General features: G+C 36.4%; 2 protein-coding genes across 26 annotated transcripts in view; one reads left to right on the top strand and one right to left on the bottom strand.

Moving 5' to 3' along the window:
• Positions 1-17,800, top strand: part of LOC128683299 (uncharacterized protein) — a 171,815-nt gene extending 154,015 nt beyond the window's left edge. For 11 of the 23 annotated variants that reach the window (XM_053768761.1, XM_053768765.1, XM_053768758.2 and 8 more), the window contains 15 exons: positions 238-370; positions 1,597-1,716; positions 2,295-2,427; positions 2,515-2,598; positions 2,832-3,001; positions 3,648-3,704; positions 5,623-5,712; positions 6,461-6,523; positions 6,938-7,098; positions 7,729-7,848; positions 8,168-8,277; positions 8,630-8,771; positions 9,241-9,341; positions 9,793-9,946; positions 14,167-17,800. In XM_053768761.1, coding sequence (XP_053624736.1) covers positions 238-370; positions 1,597-1,716; positions 2,295-2,427; positions 2,515-2,598; positions 2,832-3,001; positions 3,648-3,704; positions 5,623-5,712; positions 6,461-6,523; positions 6,938-7,098; positions 7,729-7,848; positions 8,168-8,277; positions 8,630-8,771; positions 9,241-9,341; positions 9,793-9,946; positions 14,167-14,844 — 2,316 coding nt within the window. In that variant the 3' untranslated portion in view covers positions 14,845-17,800. Of the gene's footprint in view, positions 1-237; positions 371-1,596; positions 1,717-2,294; positions 2,428-2,514; positions 2,599-2,831; positions 3,002-3,647; positions 3,705-5,622; positions 5,713-6,460; positions 6,524-6,937; positions 7,099-7,728; positions 7,849-8,167; positions 8,278-8,629; positions 8,772-9,240; positions 9,342-9,792; positions 9,947-11,864; positions 11,915-12,207; positions 12,231-12,999 lie in introns of those variants that run through there. The other 12 variants (XR_008406270.1, XM_053768770.2, XM_053768772.1 and 9 more) reach the window with 12 other exon arrangements.
• Positions 17,801-18,464: 664 nt separating this feature from the next.
• LOC128683102 (tyrosine-protein phosphatase corkscrew-like) overlaps positions 18,465-22,672 on the bottom strand; it is a 62,436-nt gene continuing 58,228 nt past the window's right edge. For all 3 annotated transcript variants that reach the window (XM_053768352.2, XM_053768354.1, XM_053768353.1), the window contains exons 6-12: positions 22,297-22,428; positions 21,500-21,627; positions 21,073-21,237; positions 20,553-20,663; positions 19,851-19,941; positions 19,424-19,572; positions 18,465-18,666 (exon numbers count right to left, since the gene is read on the bottom strand). In XM_053768352.2, coding sequence (XP_053624327.1) covers positions 18,646-18,666; positions 19,424-19,572; positions 19,851-19,941; positions 20,553-20,663; positions 21,073-21,237; positions 21,500-21,627; positions 22,297-22,428 — 797 coding nt within the window. In that variant the 3' untranslated portion in view covers positions 18,465-18,645. The remainder of the gene's footprint in view (positions 18,667-19,423; positions 19,573-19,850; positions 19,942-20,552; positions 20,664-21,072; positions 21,238-21,499; positions 21,628-22,296; positions 22,429-22,672) is intronic.

Here is a 22,672-nt window from a genome sequence, read left to right as displayed (position 1 = left end):
GTAGAACATATAGAACATATGCACATATTATGTTTCGATATAACTGCCGCGAAAGAATAGGATACGATGGCAATAATGATCAGTAAGGTAATAAAATTAAGCTTAGTCAACGTGAAATAAAATTTGCTCATATTTACTAAAAAAAAACCCACAGATTTCAAAAGCACTGTGTACTTTGTATGCTAAGGTAATGATTATGCCATTCTTCAAAATGTATTTTTTTATTTTTTTTCACAGGTGAAAGCCCCAGCTTACTACATGGGGACACAAGCGCCCAGTACCCTCCCTCGAGGGGGCTCTATCCTCCGCGCTTTCTCCCCCGCTGCGCCCCCTGTGCCGGCCGATCGTGTGAAAAACCTCCCTGGTGCAGGTACGATACGTTTTTTCACGCAAAATGATCGATTTTAAATACAAAATCGGGGATAATTTGTTCATCAAAAGCGAAACTGCGTGTTTCGATTCCACGTTTTTAATGAAAGTTAAGGGTAAGGAAAGTTCTGAAAAATGATAATATCATACCAGGTCAATCCGGTCAAAATGATCGATCTGGTCTAGCGAATCCATAATTGATCACATCGTTAAAAACAATATACCTTTTAGCATGTTACGAATAAATAAACTACAGATTCCTAGGCGCAAAGAAAAACGCAATGTCACAAATTCCTCTGCAGCATATTCTCAATAGATGTCGTTTTGAAATTACTACAATATCCTGTGAGCAGTAAAACATAGACAAATCTAAAGCAATCCAATATATGAAGTATTATACAAGTAACTTCCGTCTCGTCTCAATCATGCTCTTTTAATTAACCGATGTTTACTTTGATTTTCGACCTTTTTAATCATGGTAGCTGATTTCCAGTTGTGTTAAAAGCAGTTTTCAGCATCGAATATTAAACTATAGCAGTTTTATATGTAACTGCTTGTTTAAATTTCGCATTATTCTATTTTAAAAGCGTATTACAGTAAAATTATTTCTAATCCAAGGCACTGGCTATTTTCGTTTACTTTCTACTTGTCTGAGGCACACCTCTATCGACGACTCAACGGACAACGAAATAGATATTAATTTGTAAATTTTAATGAATTTTAGAGCTTTACACATTTGTATAATATAATGATATAATAATTCCCTACGATTTAGGACAAAGAGATATAATAATAATAAAATAGCGTTTCAGAAAATTACATTCAAATAAATCCACTCATTGTATGTATCTTATGTAAACATTCTTCCGTGAAGTCTAATGAACCGTTAAAACAAATTTTTCTCTGAATGATTACTTCGTTTCCATCTCACAAGCCCATTCATTCATAGACCAATAAATATCTGATCATTCTCAAATGGGTGAACTGATTTTCACGAAGCATACTTACCGACTAAATACAACACAAGACGCCTGCGTAGACGTAATGATTTTTGACAATGGCCATCGCTTTTAAATTAGTTTATCCATTTGGGAGATCTCAAATGCTAGATAGATAACACAGATTGCACAAGTCCTTATAAAATCCCTCGTTTTTGGAGATTAATCCGGCAACTGATGCCGAAGGCCGCGGGGTGATAATATCAGGTACAAATAGGTGTATGTGTAGGTTGCTCTACGCCGGCCAAGCCTTATCGTTCATACTTGCCCGGGAGTGGCTCAGAAAGGTGCTTCCCCTACGGAGCGGCCGAATATTCCCGAGGCCCTGAACGACTGTACACCAATCCTGGTAACCCCGGTCGATCCTCACGTAACTTACAGTACGACAACGATCATAAAAACGTGGCCAATACTGAACTGATGTCACCTTCATTGTCTACAATGAATACTAATGGATGGTGGCGACCTCAAAGCAATGCTCTTTATGGTCGTTTTCGCATTGTAGCTTCTGTAATTCTTTGCTCGCTTGCTGTATAACCTGTGGTGCTAACAATTGCGCACGTTTTATTTTATTAAAATTTTTGATAAATATTCACCGTAATCACGTTTCAAGTCTATTCATAATCGATGGTGTGATCAACGAAAATTGAACCTATTCCAGGCGTTCCTCATCCCCTATTTTTTAAACAATAAAAATCTTGCACTAATGTTTTGTCTATTTTATCAATAGGAATTCTTGTAACATTGTCTTTGATCTCAATAATTCCCAAAGCAGTATTCGCCGAAGAGTTCAGATACTTTCGCATGCTTTGTATATAATCATCTAATAGCTGTTATTGTATATAACCTACTTATATTTTTCTTGTTCACTGTGTGCTAAAAATATGTTACTAGTATCTGTCTTTAACATTATATTGTCTGTCTCAGGGCACAGCGGGGATGGGTACATGTCGTCCCCGGAGCGTACGTCCAGGACACCATATGAAGATCCTTATTATACCCAGTTCTTGGGCCCAGCCACTCCTCGACCTATGTCTTCGGCAATAGACGAAGAAGTGAAGTAAGTTTCATATAGCATATTTGTAGACGCACTGAATTTATGTTCTAAAGCTGTAAATAGCATAATACTATATGGTGTTTTTCACAGTGATACCATCATCGTTGATGACGCATACCAGCTGTATGGTGTGAATGGCCCTCGTCCAATGCCAAGGCCTCCATTTGATCCCAGGTAACACTGACTACAAAAATCGACACGCATTCATTATAACTTGGACTACATTGATGGTTTAAGTCGTTTTGTGATCAGTTATTAAAGTTGCATTTTTACCACAATTTTGCTGTGCGATATTGTGGCCACAATAACCTGTTAGGCAGTTAGGTGGCTCGGCGATGTACTTCAGCTTAGCGATGTTGGGATTTTCAAGAGCTTACGGAATGGTTTTTGTAACTGAAATTTTATAGGCTGCCCCAAGACGATATGCAGCGCCTACGTGTCGAGAAGATGGAGCGTCAGTTGGCAAATTTGACCGGATTGGTCCAAAAAGCCCTGCAGGTGCCGCCGCCCGGAGCTCCGCCCGCGGTCACCCCTCGACAGGAATTCAACTACGCCGGTGCACGCCCTGCAAACCAAGGTAACGTAGTTATTCTTTAAACTTCAGAAACGAAAAGTGTTCATTGTGGCCTCTCAGTGTAGTAATGATACCAACGGATACAGGATTTTATATTTCAAATTAAAATTCACATTTGGTAACGCAAAAATGACGTGCAACACGGAGCAACAGCTATCGTGTTTCCTCCTAGAATTGTGCTTGATTGTAAATAAGATAAGATTTAATATTTATATGTAATCATCACGTCAAAGCAAAACAGCAATGTGAAGTGTTAATTTGATTAATTTCCAGTCTTCGTATTCGTATGTATGCATTACAGCAATGTTTTTACATTCATAAAGTAGATCATGAATTTGGTCTCTTTCTTCATAGAAGTGTCATAGAAGATTGTTTTGTCGTCGCCTCGTATAAACCACATTGGAAACTGAAGCCTTCACAGCTTATTCACACATGATTGGAATTTCCGTTGAAAATTGGATTTTCAATTTCGTATTGCTGCATACGTTTGCTTTTCAGAGAACGTCAGAGCGACATATATTCGTATAAAAGACAGCAGAAGGGCACAACTATTTGCCTGATTATTCCAAATTCAGTGTTCATATCCGTATTAAATGTCCGCTTCTGTCTTCGGCTTAAGACCTTAATGTAGCTTGCGTTTTGCACTCAGATGCCGCGCGATTTGCCAGCCACGAGAGACCCCCCAAATTAGGGAGGGATAAATTTCGTAAGTGTAATTGGACGCGGCCCAAAAATCTGCTGATGTATTGCTAATGTCACTAATTTAAGATCCTCAAAATTCCACCATATCGTCATTTTAGTAATGAAGTTTTTTTTATCAGATATACCTATTTAGAGATCTAGTACCTAGCTAGAAAATTGCAGCTATCACTTTAAAGAAAGTGGTTTAACATTTACTAATTTCTAAATAAATAATTAGAATAACAAAATTTTCTAGTCTTTTAACCAGCTTTTAAAATATCATTACAGCAAAAATACTACTAAAATACATAAAACCTGTTTCAAAATCAATACACAAAACAGATTAAATTACCATAACAACCCGTGGGTTACAAAAATATAGGTGAAAATAACAAGTTATGAACTCAGATACGTATCTAATAACAGTCGGGTAATTTTGAATCAAGAAAATTGAAAATTTCTCTCGACAATTTTGCCTCTGTAGGAGGCCATTTGACAAGTCGCGAGACGAACCGCAACTGTTAGGTGCGACCACATTCTATTACCGGCAAAACACTTCCGCGATGGTATGTGAATCAGGGAAAGTACCACTTTCACTAGCCACACGAACAATAGTAGTAACAAAATTTATAAAGTTGATAACATTCGCAATACATCGTTCACCCATTGTCACGGCTTGCTTGCCTACGTAATGTTCGACTTGTTTTTCAGCATTTAACCTATTGATAATGCTGAGTTGTTCTCCATCCATTAACATATCGATTGAATCCATTGCCTTTGTTTGTGTTTGTGTGAGTGCAGTAACCGAGTTTGCTCCGACTGAGAAGAACATGCGAGAAAAGAGGCTTTAGCGATTGCTGGGGTCTATGACATTCTCATTGTAGCTAGGACATGTTAATTTCGCTCGTTCAAATTATTTTCCATTTAGATTTAGAAGGATGTAACTCAAGGAACTGACAGGTATTATTTAGTAGTAGTAGCAGTGTGTTTTAAAATTATAACTTTGCTTTGTTATGGATTTATTTGTTTCGAATTAAAAGTATAATCGTAAGAGTGCTTCAGAATTATCATATCAATACAATATTAAGTACTAATTGTCGAAATTAAAGAAATAATACTTCATTATCAACTAGTTTGAGATTATAATTGATTTTTTATTGTGAAAGTAAATTAGTCAATCGCTAATCTATGGATTGCGTAATGTTTCTTCATCGAAGATTATGTAAATACAAACTCCAGCTGGTAGGCACTACATTGTGTAAATAGTGCTATTAGCGAGATAGCCTGAGACATTATTAACTGTAATGTTAGTCATCAAGTGGCTTACTAACATCCGACGTGTTATGAAATATTTACATGTATTCACACCGTGTCATTCTAATAAACAGATATAACGAACTGTATCACTTGGCAATTCATATTTTGGTCTAAATTAAATAACGGTGTAATGTTTTTCAAACAGCACAAATTTGAACACAGTGCTGACCATTTCTGGATAGATTTTCGATTAGTTAACCACAGTACGTCAATATAAAAATCATTATCTTTCTCATCATTTGGGTTCAGCGTACCTAACCATCACACTTCTTTTGATTCATCCAATGCATCCAAACCATCTTTCTACGTATTTCATTTATTATTACTGATTTATGTACATGTATTCGTACTAAAAATATATCTTTGAGATACATCATTCTATTTATCTTTATTTTTACTTTACATAAACCGCTGATTTATCTTCCTACACCTATTTTATTTATATACTCACACCTGATCACATCTAACACTACACATTTTCAAAATTTTATCAATATATAACACACGTTTGCTTGTAATCATACGATTTATGAATCCTAACACTATCGTAGCTTTGCGTTGGCCTCTATAAGTCCATTGTCGTCAAAAGACGGCGTAGTATTGACGACAATAATTTGTGCTTTCAGAAAAATCTGTGTCATTTGAAAAGTCGGTCTCATTTTGCGATGACCCCCCCGACTTGAATTCTCCCAAACAACACTCGCCTCAGCATTCAGGTATGCATCGTTTTTGGAACCCCCTAGAAATAAAGTAGTACCGTGAATTAAATCTAATAATATATTGATATATATGATGAATTGGCTATAATATTTAAAATCATACATCAAACTCTTATCATTCGTCTCATTGTAATACCAGACGAATGTGTAGAGAAGAGAACTTAAATCACTGTACATTATTATGAATCTCATTCTATTTTATTTGAACATTTTTCATGTCAAGTTTATTTTTCTTATTATTTTCATTCAGTTTCTAATTATGCGTCTGTAAAAATGCGTCTTTTTTGATACGTAACAGTGTGATAAGTTAACGCCATTGCCGATTGATCGATGTTAAACTTATTCTATAGTTATTAGCATCATGTATTCATTAAGATAGTTTGTAGTATGTATGTGCATACCCTTAAAGCTATTCTTCTCGACTCTTTCAATAAAGCGATTCGTTTCGACTTTTCCATGTTTTTTATTAGCTAATAGTCAGTTAGTAGCTCTTCAAAATAATAAATTCTCATATAGTTATATAGTTTACTGGGTCCAAAGTCAAGATCCATAATGAGTATTAAGAAATTAATACAAATAACTCGCGCAATTGAATAAAGACATGTTGTTTAACATCACTTTATTGTAAGAGTTCGGAATTTCTATCTTACATCTGTCTCTTTAGTTACTCTAGTAGATAATATCATAACCATAACCATAATTCTTGTATTTGATTTCTTCCCGCTTTCTTCTTTGCATTTACAAGCTGATACCAAGCCGACCAAACCGGCAATCAAATCATCAACATTGCCGCGGACATCTTCCCAAGGTAACTCTTTGGTATCCATATTGGTGTATAAATTTGGGCTGTGACCAATTTCTGCAGCCTGCTAATTTTAAGAGGGAATAAGTGGTGACACGCACGCATTTGCATGCCATTACTTATTCTACATTTTAGGAGCTTTTTACCACAGGGGTTATGCGGATCTTCAATAAAATGGTTGTTGGAATCAGTGGCGATGCTGGACTAATACCAAATACCAAAATAACATCGTTATCAATATTGAAGACTAGCTCTTAAACTATTAACTCTAAGCGTGGTCTAACGTCGTCATTGAGCGGTTTAAGGGTACTAACTTATTGCTTAAAAATGCGTAGCGCGACGAGCTTGAGATTTGGCTGTTAGTTGGTATGACACACATAACAATAAAGTTATTTGAAGAGTTGTATATGATGATTGCAGAGAGGGATCGCCTGAAGCCGGCCCCGCCACCGAAGCCGGCCGGCCTGGCTAACCAGCAGATGGCGATGGTACCGCAGAGGAGCTACACCATAACGGTTACTCCGGACTTCTTCAATCAGCTTCGCATACTGCAGAAGCAAAGCCGCGACTTGAGGATTGAGGTGGGTATCATGTTGGGAATATTTTGTATTTTATCTAAAACAATTGTTTCATTTCTACCTTTTGGAGGACGTATAAGTATAATGTTTTTATGTGTTAAGTAATTAAAATTATGTATAAGACTTATTTTGGCTTGCGACTTCGTACTCGCATTAAAATTCTGATTTTTCACTGTTTTTTTTATATTTTTCATTAGTACATTCAGGTATTTCATCTGTGCATTGTCTGTCAGTCAGTTGTAGAAGATTTTTAGATATATTAAGATGCCGTCTACACCAGCTTATACGAGCTCGACAAAATGCGAATTGCTGCAATTGCGAATGAACTTTTTTTTTATTAATAAGCAATTTATTCCCAAGTCCTGATTAGTTATTAAGTACGTAAGTTTAATTTAAGTTTAGTTTATTTAATATGTTTTTGTTTATTATTGGCCTTGCCATTCAAAATTATTTTACCTGTACTTTAATGATAACTGCATTATAATACTTAGATATTTTAATAAATAATTTTGATGTTGAATACTTGATTAGAGTTTAAATAGCATTAGTAGTTTTGAAATAAACGTTTAATCTCATTAACTTCCAATCACCATTAAGTTTGTATAAGGATATCATTTCTACCTTGATCCGCAGACCCGTAACCTTCGTCGTTCGACGCTGGCCCACGCCATCCAAATGAGGCAGCTCATGGCTGAGACCATCGTTCAGATTGGGGCCCTCGCTGCCTCTTTCTGCGAACAGGATCCTGACTCGGTATGGTCATCAACATCATCACAAGTCAATTTTCTGAATAATTACGAAAATAGTTATCATGTAAAATGTATAATATAATAACTTTTCTATTTCTCTTATAAAGTTGTTACATACATTGCAAGTTAAATAAAAGCTGGATAGATAAGATAGAACACAATCTAACCGTCACTGATATACGGACCATGATCTTCTTTGTTTAAATTCAAAAAGATTTTGCTGACATTTAATTGCTGTTAAAGGAAAAATACATGTTTTCCAATTTTGAAAAACTGTAGACGTCATTTATATAAATGTTTATATTTTTTTGCTTTGTTCTCAGCAATTGACCCGTGAGGAGGAGATATATCGTCAGGACATGCTGCTTCTCGAGAACGATCTTTATGAACTCGAGGCCACCGTGGAGCGCCTCCGCGGTCAAGCTGCCAACAGGTACTTCCATCATCATCATACAACTATAAAAGTTTTCATTTCACTTCACAAGTCTAACAATTATTAGGTTTATATTAACTTAAATTTAAAACTTGTGTGGAGCACTGGAGACACCAAACTAAGACGAAGCCTGTATTTTGGGACACCAAATCCCCCTCACATATAATCGATGTCCTTTCATTAGTTACGTACATTAAAGTTTTTGCCATCATCACCATAAAAGCAAACAGTTATATTCCACATTAACACTGTCATAACCCACCTTCAAACTAAAAATTAAAAAAAAATGTAGTCTAGGAAATAAATTTTTAGGTGTCAAAATGATCATTTAATATAACTGATAATTATGTAGGGAGACGCGTGTGAACATGGCCGACATTGAGCGCATTGCCATGGTTCTGTCAAAGAGCAGCAAGACCGTTGCCGATTGGAAGCTGAAGTTCCCGATCCTTCAGGAGACCATGAAGGCTAAACTCGCTGCGGAAATGGAAAAGGTGAGAATTAAACCGGTGACAATCCTAAAGAGTGCTGGCTAGATGTCGTCAGAGAGATGCTAAAGCTAGTAAGGAAAAGAAAGAAGATTCTATTAAAAAGGAGAAAGTAAGGAAGCTTCGACGACCTCGGTGGCGCAGTGGTAAGGTTCTAGCCACTGAACCGAGAGGTCCCGGGTTCGATCCCCGGTCGGGTCATGATGGAAAATGATCTTTTTCTGATTGGCCCGGGTCTTGGATGTTTATCTATATATGTATTTGTTACAAAATATAGTATCGTTGAGTTAGTATCCCATAACACAAGTCTCGAACTTACTTTGGGGCTAGCTCAATCTGTGTGATTTGTCCTAAATATATTTATTTATTTATTCTATTTCGCTTTCCTTCTTATACCTTTGGTCATTCACTGCTTTGTTGTTAATCAATAAACATTTAATTGTTTTAATAAACGTTATATATTGACAACTTACAGGTGGTCCGCAAAGAGAAGATGCTGGAAGAAGAGCCGGAACGGCTTGAATTGGCTCTGCGTCGCTGCAAGAAACTAACCGGAACATTGGTCACTCTGAAAAGGTATTATAATAAACGAAACAAGACCTTCAATCCCAAAACTAGGTTTACTGTACCTGATTTCAACGCTAACTAACAGAAACATAAATATAATTTAATCAGCTAATGTAACCTGCGTATAATTTAGCAAAACTGATTATCTTGGCGATAAATTTTTAATTGATAAGGCGATAGATTTTCTCCACTAAAATTGTGCATTTATATACTTGAACTTGAACTTTTATATGATATTTCTGATGTTAACCTTTAAAAGTTGTAAATCCAACTGTGATTTTCCAACCGGCCGCCTGCCTGACACCCTCCTTCGGAACGTATTTGTTGCCTATCAGCTCTTTTAGCTATATATTCCTTAACCGTCTCATTTAAAATCCACGGGAGGATATGGAGTGGTCTTATACTAGGAACCTCATGATGACGGATGATTTTAAATGTCTACTTACAATGCCGTATCCAGATTGGCCTGCGTACAAGAGCAGCGTCTTCCAATCACTGATGGTCGCGTGTCCCCCGTCTCGTCCCAAAGCTCCACATTCACTGCTGGACCTTCTTCTGAAGAGTTTGCCTCTGATAGTACTTCTTGCCCCAATGCGCAAGCGCAGCCGAACAAGGTAACAAACGAAATATGTGTACTAAAATCTTATTATGACAAAAACTCTGATCCTTACTAGATCGAATTTGCATTTCAATTTGATTTATCAAAGAAAAATATGTTAAATAATTTATTCTTATTAAATCTTATTTGCTTTTAACATTCAAAAAAATTCTGAATAATCTAACTAAAACATATTTTTCGTTGGTAAAATGCCAGGAAGAAAGTACCAATTGTATGTTTACACGTGCGTGATCCTAAGTGACCAATATATAATAGTCATACATAAACTAATCCTCGCCTATTTTCTTCCTTGTCAATGTGATAATTAACTTTGATTAAAATGTCTGATTACTGACCAATTTATTTACAGAATAATCATGCAGAGTTTTAGGAAACTTTAGGAATATCTAATGATTGCTATATGCCTTAACAATTGCAGGTTTGCCAAAGGTTTAAAATTTGCATTTTTTTCCACAACTTCGATGTTTTGCGGAGTGAAGTATCTTTATCGATGATTTGCTTCCCTCATCACCCCAGCTTATTGGGTAGTACCGTATCATGCCTATACGGCAGCACATAATATAGCTTCCCTGCTGTAAGCATGTGCCCCTTTTCTTTTACTTTCTATTTACTTATTAGCATGTAGATTAACATTTTTATTATATCTTATCCTACCACGGCCATCATTATTTGTTAAGTATATCATAATTATTGCTTATTTTTCCATTCTAATAAGTCCATATCCTTTAGAGATAGTGGTTTTCGCATCATTGGAATGATCTGGTGTGTTTAGTGTGTCCTATGTATTCTGGATGTTATCATGAATTCGGCCTCAAAATTTCAAGTGTACTCACGAAATGCGAATGCGTTTCGTCATTACGCTAATACACCGAAATTGGCATACGATATCAAAATTTGTCTATTTCTAAATTTCATCACGCTCTGTCGATTAGGTAATGTTATCAAAGTCAAAAGATTAAAAAAAAAACCAAAAGGTTTTGGAATGAATTACTAATGTAATCCAGGAAAGTATGCTTCGCTTAAGAAATCATCAACACAAAGAAATATATAACAATTCCTGAAAGCGTTGAAAGAGGAAATGTATTTTGTCATAGGCTTTAACACAAACATTTATTCAAATTTCGATTCAGAGACGACTATTAAGCCGATTTGTAAAATCAGTAAAAAACGTAGAAATGTTTCAAAACCACAGTGCAAACGAAACAAATGTATCACAATGGTAACATCTACAAGATTTATTGAGATTTCTCGGCTTAACTTCAATATGCGACATCACCGCGTCCTCCTGGATAAGATCATCTTTAACATGTAAGTATACAGTTTAGTTCGTAAGCTATTATAGACAGAGTGTGATGGTAACCCAAAACAGAATACAACGATTAAAATTATTTTGCACATATCCTCGCAACCAAACGCACTATCCGTCAACGTTGCATTTTTTGATCCTTGCTTCAGGAAAATAATGCCAATTTTAATAACATTTCAACCATAAGACTACAATAACGCGGGCCTGCCGCCGTCACTCATGCAGACTTATTGTCCATCCTGAATTTGTGTGACCCTTGGGTTTGTTCATCTAGGTATGTAGGTTACAATGAAGCAGAAATTTTCCCGTTGCATTTATTATAAGAGCCCCTGTTTTATCTGTTACTTCATGCAACCTAACTTTACAATATTGACATAAGCATAAGGGGCTCTCAGATTAAATCTACGTGCTATGTTACTTTATCAGTCTCAATCATCAGTTCTACTTATATTATTGTGTCAAAGACCAACTATGACAGGTCTCGTATCCAATAGATAACTTTTCTTCGAAACTATTTTATAATATCTACTATTTTACGTTGTGTCATTATTATCAAATTTTTTTAACAATGGATTTCATGGTGTTTTTTCCGTGATGGTCCCGTCAGTTCGCCTGGAGACAGAGCCAAAACTTCAAAGAAGCTATTGTTATTAACGAGTAATGAATCTCTTCGTTATATATCGATTATTATTATTATTATTATTATTCATTACTACGTTTATTAAAATTTGTTTTATATTTTTTCCACATCCGTATTTTACTTTTCATTATATTTTTTTCCTTTCGATATATTCTCATATAATATCTTGTTTATGTAAAATAACACAATTTTTGCTATTTTATGTAGGCATGTTGGTGCACTGAGTACACGATGCTTCAGCAATATTGTAAAGCAGATTTGCTTTAAAACAATTGGAGAGACTTACAAAATTTTTGCCTATTTTTTCCAGTTCAGACAGTATTGAAAGAATCGGTACGCATGCTTACATATCTAAAATATATGTATTTGGAATATGTCGAACTTTCTTGTTACTATATTTTTTTGTGTGTGTGGGAACGATCAATTTTATGATCATGAGCTAACAATTTATATTGCATTCTGAGGATAGGTCACAAGACATTTGTACGACATAAATGATCGTCTCCACAAACATACCATAGACCTCGTAGACACGCGTAGGCCGATCGCCCAACTTTCAACTGACAGTTATAATAATTTTCTTTCTCTTTTAACCACTGTTTTTATTATTTTAATTTGAATTCTTTCCGTTGAAAGTTGTGGTGCAAGATATGATAATTTTTAATGTAATGAATTTACTAATACTGTAACAGTATATATCAAGATCTGATTAGGCCTACCAGTTAAATATATTTACTGTCGTCACTATTCTATTAGGTTTGATTATGCACGTTGCACGGTTGAACTCTAGTTGGAATGTAGATCCATTAGCATCAGCCTAACTCTAAATAGTTCAACTAATATCGGATTGAATTTGGTTTTACAAAAATCCAGCAAGATTCCAAATGTCGAACCATTTCTTATATTACTATAATATTAACTTGTATTGATTGAATATGTGCTGGGTTTTTGCAAAGTTTCTTTTTACTTCTGGTGGTCCAAAATTTCCATACACAAAAATGGGGCCTCCGTTAACAAATCTTTGAATAACACGCATGTTGTACAAATAGAATAGTTGCTTTTACAATAGTTTGTGCATCTGGCTGTTTATATTTTGTTGCAGTGCGCTCTCAATAACAGCAGCAGCTCCTAGATCTTCTGAAACGAATGACATGCCTTAAACACTTCACTTCTGCTTCCTGGTACTTTTACTTACACCTACTTCGGATATCTCACCTTCTTCGTTAATCAGAAGTATTTTTTTTTCACTCCTCTTCGTGCCTCGACGCTTCTATATCCTTCCCTTGGACGTTATAAATAATATTAACTGCGGTATGACTTCCACAACCCAATTGGCTGTTAACGTTTGAATTGTTAAACCCGAGCACCGGAGCACAGGTAATTCCTTTTCAAAATTTCTACTCGCTTTCGTTATTGTTATAATCGTAACCTCCGAATTTTCAATTGCACATTGTACTAACAGCGACAAATTTTGTAAATTATCGTAGCATTAGTTCACTTGAGCTTTTAGATTAGTAACGATATTTTAATTGTTGAAGTCACTTCGACATTAGCTTCCTTTTTAAGTAGACCGTTGTTGAATTAAGAATTATTAACACACACTTTAAAATTTTTGACTAATGGCAAAATCATCACAATTGTTAAGAGTGAAGTTCTTCTTTAATATTTTTATGCATTTTATCGATCACGGAATTTAAGTCGTTACGTCAATTTATTTCTACCACACAAAATCAGTATCTACGTACTTATTCGATATTATGTATCTTTTATTATTTTTCTTCGCCTGTTCGTCCTTCCGTACTGACTACCACGACTTGCCACATTTCATAGGCCGCTCGACTACACTTCCTTTTTATTTTTGGCGTCGAATAAATACATTTGTAACTATTTCGCGAAAAGTTCATTCAGCTTCAAAGTAATATTAATAAAATTGTCCAATTAAAAAAAATCAGTACAACCTGTACAAGAAATTATTCGACGACAAAAAAAGAAAGGCAATCGCCTTTTGTTTCTATTTTACTCTTTTTGAATGATTGTGGGCGCATTAAGACAAATTATCTATAGTTCTATAAATAATTGTGAATACTGAGTGTTCTTAATGGATCTTACTTGAATGATTGTATCTAAATGTTTCTTTCGAATCTGTGTTTGTTCGAATGTTGTGGAAAGCGCGGTTCCAAGACATAAAACGGGTGGCTCGGCGCTTGCAACCGCGCTTTGTCTGTTGGAGATTGCCGGCCAGGGCTAGACGTGACGGAATGGTGCGCAGGGCGCCGGCGGCGACGGGCGAGCGGCCAGAGCGGAACTGCGGCCAGAGAACGCCCTCGACGCGTTACTAGATGAGCTGCAGACCTTCGCCAAGCCCGCCGAGCGCGCCGCCCGCGGCGACCCTCCGCTGCGACGCCTACACTCCTACCCCAGCGGCTCTGACACCGACGCATCCCCCCCTGTCCGCGCGCGAGGCCAACACCCCCCAAAACCTCCGATCCCCGAGCGACATCCAGAACTCCTCGCTCTAGCTGCACGCCGCGCCCCTCCCCCGCCCCCGCCTCGCACCACATCCCGCTCTCCCCTCGCGTCGCCAACAACGTCCCCGTCCTCTCCTTCAGACCCCAATGAACCGAACGACGACAAGGCCGCATCGCGGCAAGCATTGCTTGAACAACGGCACCAGGAACTACTGAAGAAGCAGAAAGCGCTCCAAGAACAGTACGCTCGCCTGCAGATGATACAACGCAGCGGACCGACGTTGCCACCGAACGCGCAACCCGACCTGAAGAAAACCGGCAGCGAGTCGGACCTGCTGACGAAGATGAACCTGAACCTGGCCACGCCGACCATCTCCGGCAGCATGACACACCTGGCCAGCGAGGGGGAGCGCAAGAAGGGGGACGCGCCCGACGGCAACGCCACCACCAACAAAGTTTACGAGACTGATATACTGTGACCTTGTAGTCGTTGCTTCATTGTATCTGTGTAATTATACCTCCTTATTCATTTATGATATGTCGCGACTATGCGACTCTTGAATGTTCTCGAGTCTTGAATCGAGATCGCAAAGATTTGGAATAACATCAGAAAAGTTCCCGTTTCAAGATGTCGTGCGTTAGTTCGGTAAATCCTCAATGATAGAAATTTAGCTAAGAAAAGAAAACGAGCGATTAGTTAGAGATACGAAGAGGCAGATTTGTACAGATTTTTTATTGGATGAGACCAATTTTATGTGAAATTTATATTTTAGTTAAATAATATAAGTCAAAATGATCCGGTCCAGACTATAATTCAATAGCAAGCTTATTTTTTTATAGTTTTGCTTGAGTTTCAAAATAAATATAATTATTGATTTTTGTTTCGGTTGAAATCTGGATTTGATAACAGGGACCGATGTGAAGAACTGAACAGAACAAGAAGATCTCCTTAATTCTACTTTCAAAATCACTTCGCTTCGAAATCATTACAAACTTGTCTTTACATTGAGTCCAGAGCAGTGTTGAACAACTCAACCGTAAATTTAAGTTTGTCGTTGAATCACTAATAGTCGCGATTGGGACTAGATTTTTGGTTGGAATAGATTATTTAACATGGTATAATATTACATATTTCCTCTAAAATATGTCTCATCCAATAACCATGACTATGAAAATCCGCCATCTTGTATCTCTGCGAGTACTGTAGCCGCTTGCGCTCATTATCTAATGTTGTAAATAATTTTCGAGTGCATATGCTCAAAATATGTTAAGCAATATATTTTTTTTCTATGTTTCCGGATTATACTTCTTACTCTTAACTATATATGCTTTACCGTGTTAAGACAATCACAACAACATACTGACGACATGACGCTTGCATATAACGGACTCTGATCAAAATATAATAACTAAAGCATCAAAAAACCCAAAAAATATACGTAGGAAAAAATGCAATGTTAATTTTGAAAAAAGATGACATTCATACTACTATATCATCAGTAGAACCTCAGTCAAACTTCACTTCACTGTACATTATATGTAGATTCAGTATATTAGGTCCTAGCTCCTATTGTTTCTACTATACCTTTTCGAATATAATATTATCCTAGTTATAATTGACTGTTAAGTGCCAAAGTGATTTCCCCCATTAAAAACACAACGATTTCTCAATTTCGGTCGGCCGAATGTCAAAAAGAAATAAAATTTCTCAAGAGCTCTTTAAGTGCAACGAATTGTTGTGTTTAGCAATCTTCGGTACTATTAAACTATGTAATATTTCTGACGGATGGACAAAAATAAAGAAAATGTTATTTGAATCGACTGTGATAAGAAGATACCTAGTAAAAAGCGTACGAAACCTTCTTTCGTCTCGATTTGTTAAATTTTCATTTCCCAGCCGTATTACTATTACAGAGTGGCAGTAGCTGTGTCCAAAATTACATTTTTCAAAAAATCGAAACCGTATAATACCTACGCAAGTCAGCTTACAACGCGATCTGCACGATTAGGTTCTCATCGCTCTATCACTTCTACATCTTGCAAACAGATAATAATTGATATTTATTTACAGATTTACAAATAGACATAAATTTTGGAATTTCCGTATTATATAATTATCCTCGCACATGAAAACCGTCATTAATATTAGTATAGTTAAATCAAGCATTACTTAACATTATATTGTTAATGAAAGTGGTGGGTCGGATTGAAAATTTTTTCGTATTTTCTTATAGATTTCGGATTTGAAATATTTTCTAACCAGTCGTACTTAATGTTTCCATTAAGTACTACTGGTTATAAACAGAGGTCGATATGATAGACATTAATGAATTAGAAAAGAAAAACATATATTTTTGTACAAATTACATACAACAGAACATGATTTTTTTTCAATTGTTTCAATTGCCCAAATGCAATTTTATTGATGTTAGTTACATACGTGTCTCCGTGTTTAACTCTTAATTAAACATTCTCTATAATAGAAAATACGAATAAACTTATATCCGACCAATAAAATAACGAGTGATATTGTTGTATAAAGGAATATGTGTTGAAATATTCTTATTTTTAGATACAAAATATTATATTAGAAAATGATTAGATTAGTCATAGTAATAGTAATGTCCTATATGTTCTACCAAGTAAATGTATGCGCTATTTAAATGTTTGTTGCAAGTGTCACATAATTTTACTTAATGCACCAAAATTGTGAGCACCTAGGTATTAATTTCGCTACCTGCGAATCAACCATACAAAGGTAGTTTTTAAAATAGATGTGAAAAAAAAACGATTGAATGGTTTCTTATCCATAGATAATGCTTATTTTAAAATTGCATGTTTAAGCGAACACCTAGTATTGACTTGTAATAAATATAAACTATATTTTCACACGGGACATTTAGCTAAGCCATTGTAGCCCGGCCAATAGGCCGTACATTCGTCATTGTATTCGATAGGTACGTACCTACTATCCCATAAATCGTTGTAACTCTAAGGAATTGTAACATTACGTTGTACAATCGAACATTCCTTTTATCATTTACTGTAGCAGATTTTTTAACAAACTTTACTATTTTTGGCAAATCGTGACATTTTTTACGATAATTTTAACAGAATCGTGCCAAACGCTTTATATTCTATTGACACATAAATCGAATTATTTCGTGTTGTTTGTATACGCTTTTTATGAATTCAATTATATTTACGATCAACTGTATTGTAAACCATAGGCGTAATGTTCAAATGATTTGTTTGAGAAGGCTTTAAGCTTATACCTAGTTATTATATTATATTTTGTTGTTAATTTAATATACCTACGTTATAACATATTTCGTTTAGTTGTAATAGATCATGTTTACTGTATAGTTTAACAGGAATAGCTTCAAAATATTTTACCTAATTGTGAATTAAATATAAATATATACACGTCAAAAATACTTGTTTTATTTTTTCTTCGTTTTGACTCATTAACTCTAAAAACGGTATAAGTTTATTTCATATAAATCATATTATATTATTATTCTTGCTAAAATATAAAATTGTTTTATGAATATTTTTTAAGACTGCTTATAAAGTGAACTGAGTATTTCTGATCAGAGATTTGATGTCATTACGTGGAATTAAACATACTCAATGGCTTTCTTAGTCATGTCGATAGATTGGTTTTCCATTTACTTTCTCCATAGATTGGTTTTCCTTACTTTCTTCCTTATGATGTTTCTTGAGCAATATTTGAACCTGTGACCACTATCACTAGGTAGGTACGTATAAAACAAACCTCTGTCCGTACGCCATAAACTCAAAAACTATTGAACAGATTTTCATATGTTTTTTTTTTCTAATAAGAGTGAATTTTTAACACCGCGTACAGTTTCACAATTGGAAGAGCTCCGGAAAAATTTAGTTCAGAAATATCTTAAAAGATTTATGTACCTCAACGTTGGTACCAAATAATCAAGATTAAGGGTGAGTTACATCGTCAAATATAATGTTGACTTTAACCGGCGCGCCGCTGGCGCTTAGACAAAGTTGTCTACTTTACGTTTTTCTGTTAAAATTAATGTCAAAGTTGACGGTACAACCCATAAGAAAAGATAAGTTATTAAAAATAATAACGATTTATTTTTATAACCTTAAAACTAATTATATGACTGTGTAATAAACGCTCATGAAGCGTCACACTAGTAAGTATTTGTTCAACAATATTTATATTTATTTTTACTTTCTTATTTAAAAATAATTTGTCCATAAATAAATCACTTGGTTCAACACTGGGCTCGCTACGCTTCCGAAGTATATACCTGAAAAAAAAAAACAATTTTTTTAAGTATGAAATGATTAAATTTCCGGATAAAGTAAATGTGAAATTAGTAACATGAAGTGTAAGCAGAAAATTATTGATATATGTATCTTAATTTCGCTCATCATGAAATTCACGAGAAGAAAGGGATACAGTGCTCATACATTATATATATATATATATATATATATATATATATAGGTGGGAGAAATGGCATGGAAATGTTTTTGGAATTTAAAAAGTATATTGAAACGAGCTATCAAGTGGGCCGTCCGGTTATGCTATGGACATTGGACGTGTCTCCGACACAGATCAACAAAAAAGTAAAAAATTGCCCCCAAAGTTAATGGAACGTGGCATGCTTGTGGCAACACGCTGCAAGTTGGTCGAGAAGGATCTAATGATGATTTTAATAGCTTGTTGTTTCATAGTCGTATTTCTCGGCTGAGGGTCGTGGTCATTATGTGGAATGGAACACACAACAACTTTCTTGGCACTATTAATGGAGTGTTGAGTTTGCCATTGCCTTCTCCATTTCACACACGTTAATAATCAACCTGTGTGCAGATTTCCCCACGATGAGGATTTTCCTTCACCCGAAGCAGGTGGTGGTCTATGAAAACTCTTATAGGTAGATACATAATTCTGGTATACAAACTCATGCGGCACGAGTAAGATTCGAACCTGGGACCTTTCGATGTACAGGGCGTCGTAAACATCACACCACCACTTCAGACAGCTTGTAAGTAGAAAGTTACCTTCTTTTTCAAATTGATTTTCTTGTTGTCGATATAATCCTGCAACGCCAGGTATATGAACCGGTACTGAGTCTTGTTCTGCACCATGCCTCTCCTCTGAGCACGCACCAACTTGACTGTGCTGTGCACGTCTATATCGCAGTTGAAACCTGAGATAAATGTTCAAAATTCTTCAAATTCCTTCATGCCTACGTCTACCAAATGTACGAGTGTGTACCATACCCACTCGTACATTTGGTAGACGTATGTAAGTAAAACAATGTATGATAGAAATATTATTTAAAATGTGAAACGAAATATAAAATAAAGGTTCTTAATAGAATCTTAAGCGACCAACTGTAAGGCGAATGCGAAAAACATTAAGAGAATTATTAACCTTTGGTCAATTAATAGCTCTAATTGGAATAATGTGTATATAAAAAAATACCTGACGACTTGATCTTGTCTATGAGCATATCGAGAACTATGAACGTGCCGGTGCGCCCCACGCCGGCTGAGCAATGGACGCAGAGGATATTCTGAAAATAACCACGTTTCATGAACTTCTACCAATCTAATTTGGTCTTCTAGGAGATTTCTACTTCTCGATTGAAGCGCCGTCAGAGGAATAGTTTTATGCTCAGATCTGAATAATCTTGAAATCAAACTCTAGTTGAGAAAAAGCTAAAAGCTTAGTTAGGCCGTTGAGCATTCTCAATGTTTTTTTTGTAGGTCCTATGACGATAATGGGCACATATTAGAGTTTCATAAAACTAATCTGAGTTCGAGCCTTGAATGAGTATGATTCAGGGGAGCCTAGCCTTTACACTTCTCTCTGTATCTAAATCCGTATGTTCCCCGTTGCGTTCGAGGCTGTGACGCCACGAAACCCAAGGGCACAACCTTAAAAAATAAAAAGGAAACCTCCTTAGGAAAACCATTGTTGCCTATCAGCTGTTTTGAGCATTTTCCGGTTACTTCCTCAGCTCTCTCTCTCTCATCTGAGCGTTTTTTGGTTCCTTCCCCAACCGATGGGCGTCGAAAGCCGCTCCGCTTTCCTAGATTCTTCCTCACCTTCCCGTCCCTTATTCGCCTCGTACGGAAGTATAGTGGTCCTATTCTAGGGCAGGGAGGAACACGCTACACCGACCTGTTCTGGCGCGTCTTTGCTCTGCATGATCTGGCACATGCGCCGGTTGATGTCGGCCACGAAGTTGAGCACGCCGTCAGATTCTGACGGTGTCCCGTGGTCTGGCCAAGCCTAGAATTAACAAAAGGATTTATTAGTTAGATAATTTGTTTATTGCCATCAAAAAGACGCACAAAATAATAAAAACAAAAGGTATGTATTATGTATTTATTTTGTTTTATATACCTAGGTAAGTACTTTATTTTATTCACTTCGTGATTTACGACCGTTATTTATTTTATTTTAAACCTACTACAGAAGGCGGGAGGTATGGGAATTATAAATTAAACATGTAATTTATAGAATAAGATTTTTGGTTTTTAAATTATGACATTATAAATATTATACCATAGACAGTAGACGTTTCAAGTAAAGTATAATAGACGGCAATGAATGATATTTTTAATTTTTCATTGAAATGAGATGTCCTTCATAATATCGTCCTAAGCATAACAAATAATTTTGAAAAAGAGGTCCTCACCGTGAACTGATACTGGCAGACGGTCCGACAGCAGTCCTTCTCGTCGCGGACATCGAACTCCCTGACCAGATAGTCCTCGTAATGCGTCTCCGATATGGACCTCACCATCAGCCCCGAGTACCGCTCCTCGTGCCCAGACAGCGGCCAGTAGCGCTCGCATTTTCTCTGATTTAAAACAGAATATTTTTCTATTTCTTCTAGATAATTTTTGTTTCATCAGAATAATAGTAGGTGTTAATAATATTGAGTTGAAGATATGGCGTGATGGACAAATAGCAGTTCGTCCCGGCTTTGCTCGGGGCGAATACCTAACCCTTCCAAGAATCCGTCAGTCCAATCCGCATTTCATATGACACACCCAAGTGATCTAGACAAGTGGACGAAAGGCAACAAACCAAGAGACACGTTTAAATATCCATAGCCTCACCTTTCCATTTTCATATTCGTTGGTGATCATGGCGATGATCCTGACGTCCTCTTGCCAGATCATCCGCCAGAAGTCGTCCCTCGTATTCGGGAGGCAGCCCTGCGCTGCTATGTACACTTTGTCTTTCACTGGAAACGTACGGAATACTTTTAATGAACGATAAACGTCAAAATGGCCCGGCGAGTGTTTTGTCTCGTGCAGTAATAACAGTATCTAACATCATGGCGTGTTCTCGGTTACATTCGGAGCGTTGACACCTCAAAGCCCAGCGCGTAAAAAAAATAATCATTACATTATGAAGATTTGTCCATAGTTAAAACCGACCTCCTCTCCGACGACAACCCTCTTTGGATGTTAGTGTTAAGGCTTTGTGTCTACTTGTCGCCTTGTGTCCACGAAAGCATATGGAGTGGTCCTATTCCAAGGCGGTACCACACACCACCTCCCCCAGTAACAGCTTACCGCGAACAAAAATCCCTACACATTGTTTACATAATCTTGCTTTGGTTGCATCGTTATTTAGCGATCCGCAATTAATGTGTTTTATCATGTCATATGAATAATAATAAAGTTACCGCTTCAAGACAAGGGGCCAGAATTCTGGTGGAATTTTCAAAAAAATCTTATAGCTTAGAGGTTACAACAGCATACCCAAAGACAATTTGAAATTAGGCAGACGGCTTATGAACACGCTTGAAAACACTTCAGCGGTGTCCTGTGTCTTCAAAAAGGTTTATAAGCGGTCTCCAGGATTTGTAGTACTAATTAATAATCGGCTTCATCTACATGATAATTACCAGCATCTCTGCACAGATTCCCGTTGATCTTATCCAACCTGAAGCACATTTTGGCCTCCCGCAGTGCGTCGTCTGACAAGGATTTGGACACCAGAGGTGTGGGTTTCTTCGCCTCGCATCTTTTTATTAGGGCTGCAAAAAGGATAATACATTTAGGGATTAATCGCATTGATTCGGCAGTAGGTGTAGCTACCTCATATGTTGTAAGATATTTACTAGCAATAGAGAAAGTTCTCGTCTACAAAACCAATATAGTTAATTGGGAATGTATTTCACCTAAATTCACACTATATGTAGTGTCGTCCAGGTGTGGCCTGGGATTTTATTTCTCAATCTAACAGCTAAACTAGTATCTGGTTAGTCTCAGCTTATTCTA

The sequence above is a fragment of the Plodia interpunctella genome, chromosome Z (assembly GCF_027563975.2).
Source record: "Plodia interpunctella isolate USDA-ARS_2022_Savannah chromosome Z, ilPloInte3.2, whole genome shotgun sequence".
NCBI lineage: Eukaryota > Metazoa > Arthropoda > Insecta > Lepidoptera > Pyralidae > Plodia > Plodia interpunctella.
The sequence above is the reverse complement of the archived record's forward strand: the minus strand, read 5'-3'. Positions and strand labels throughout refer to the sequence as shown.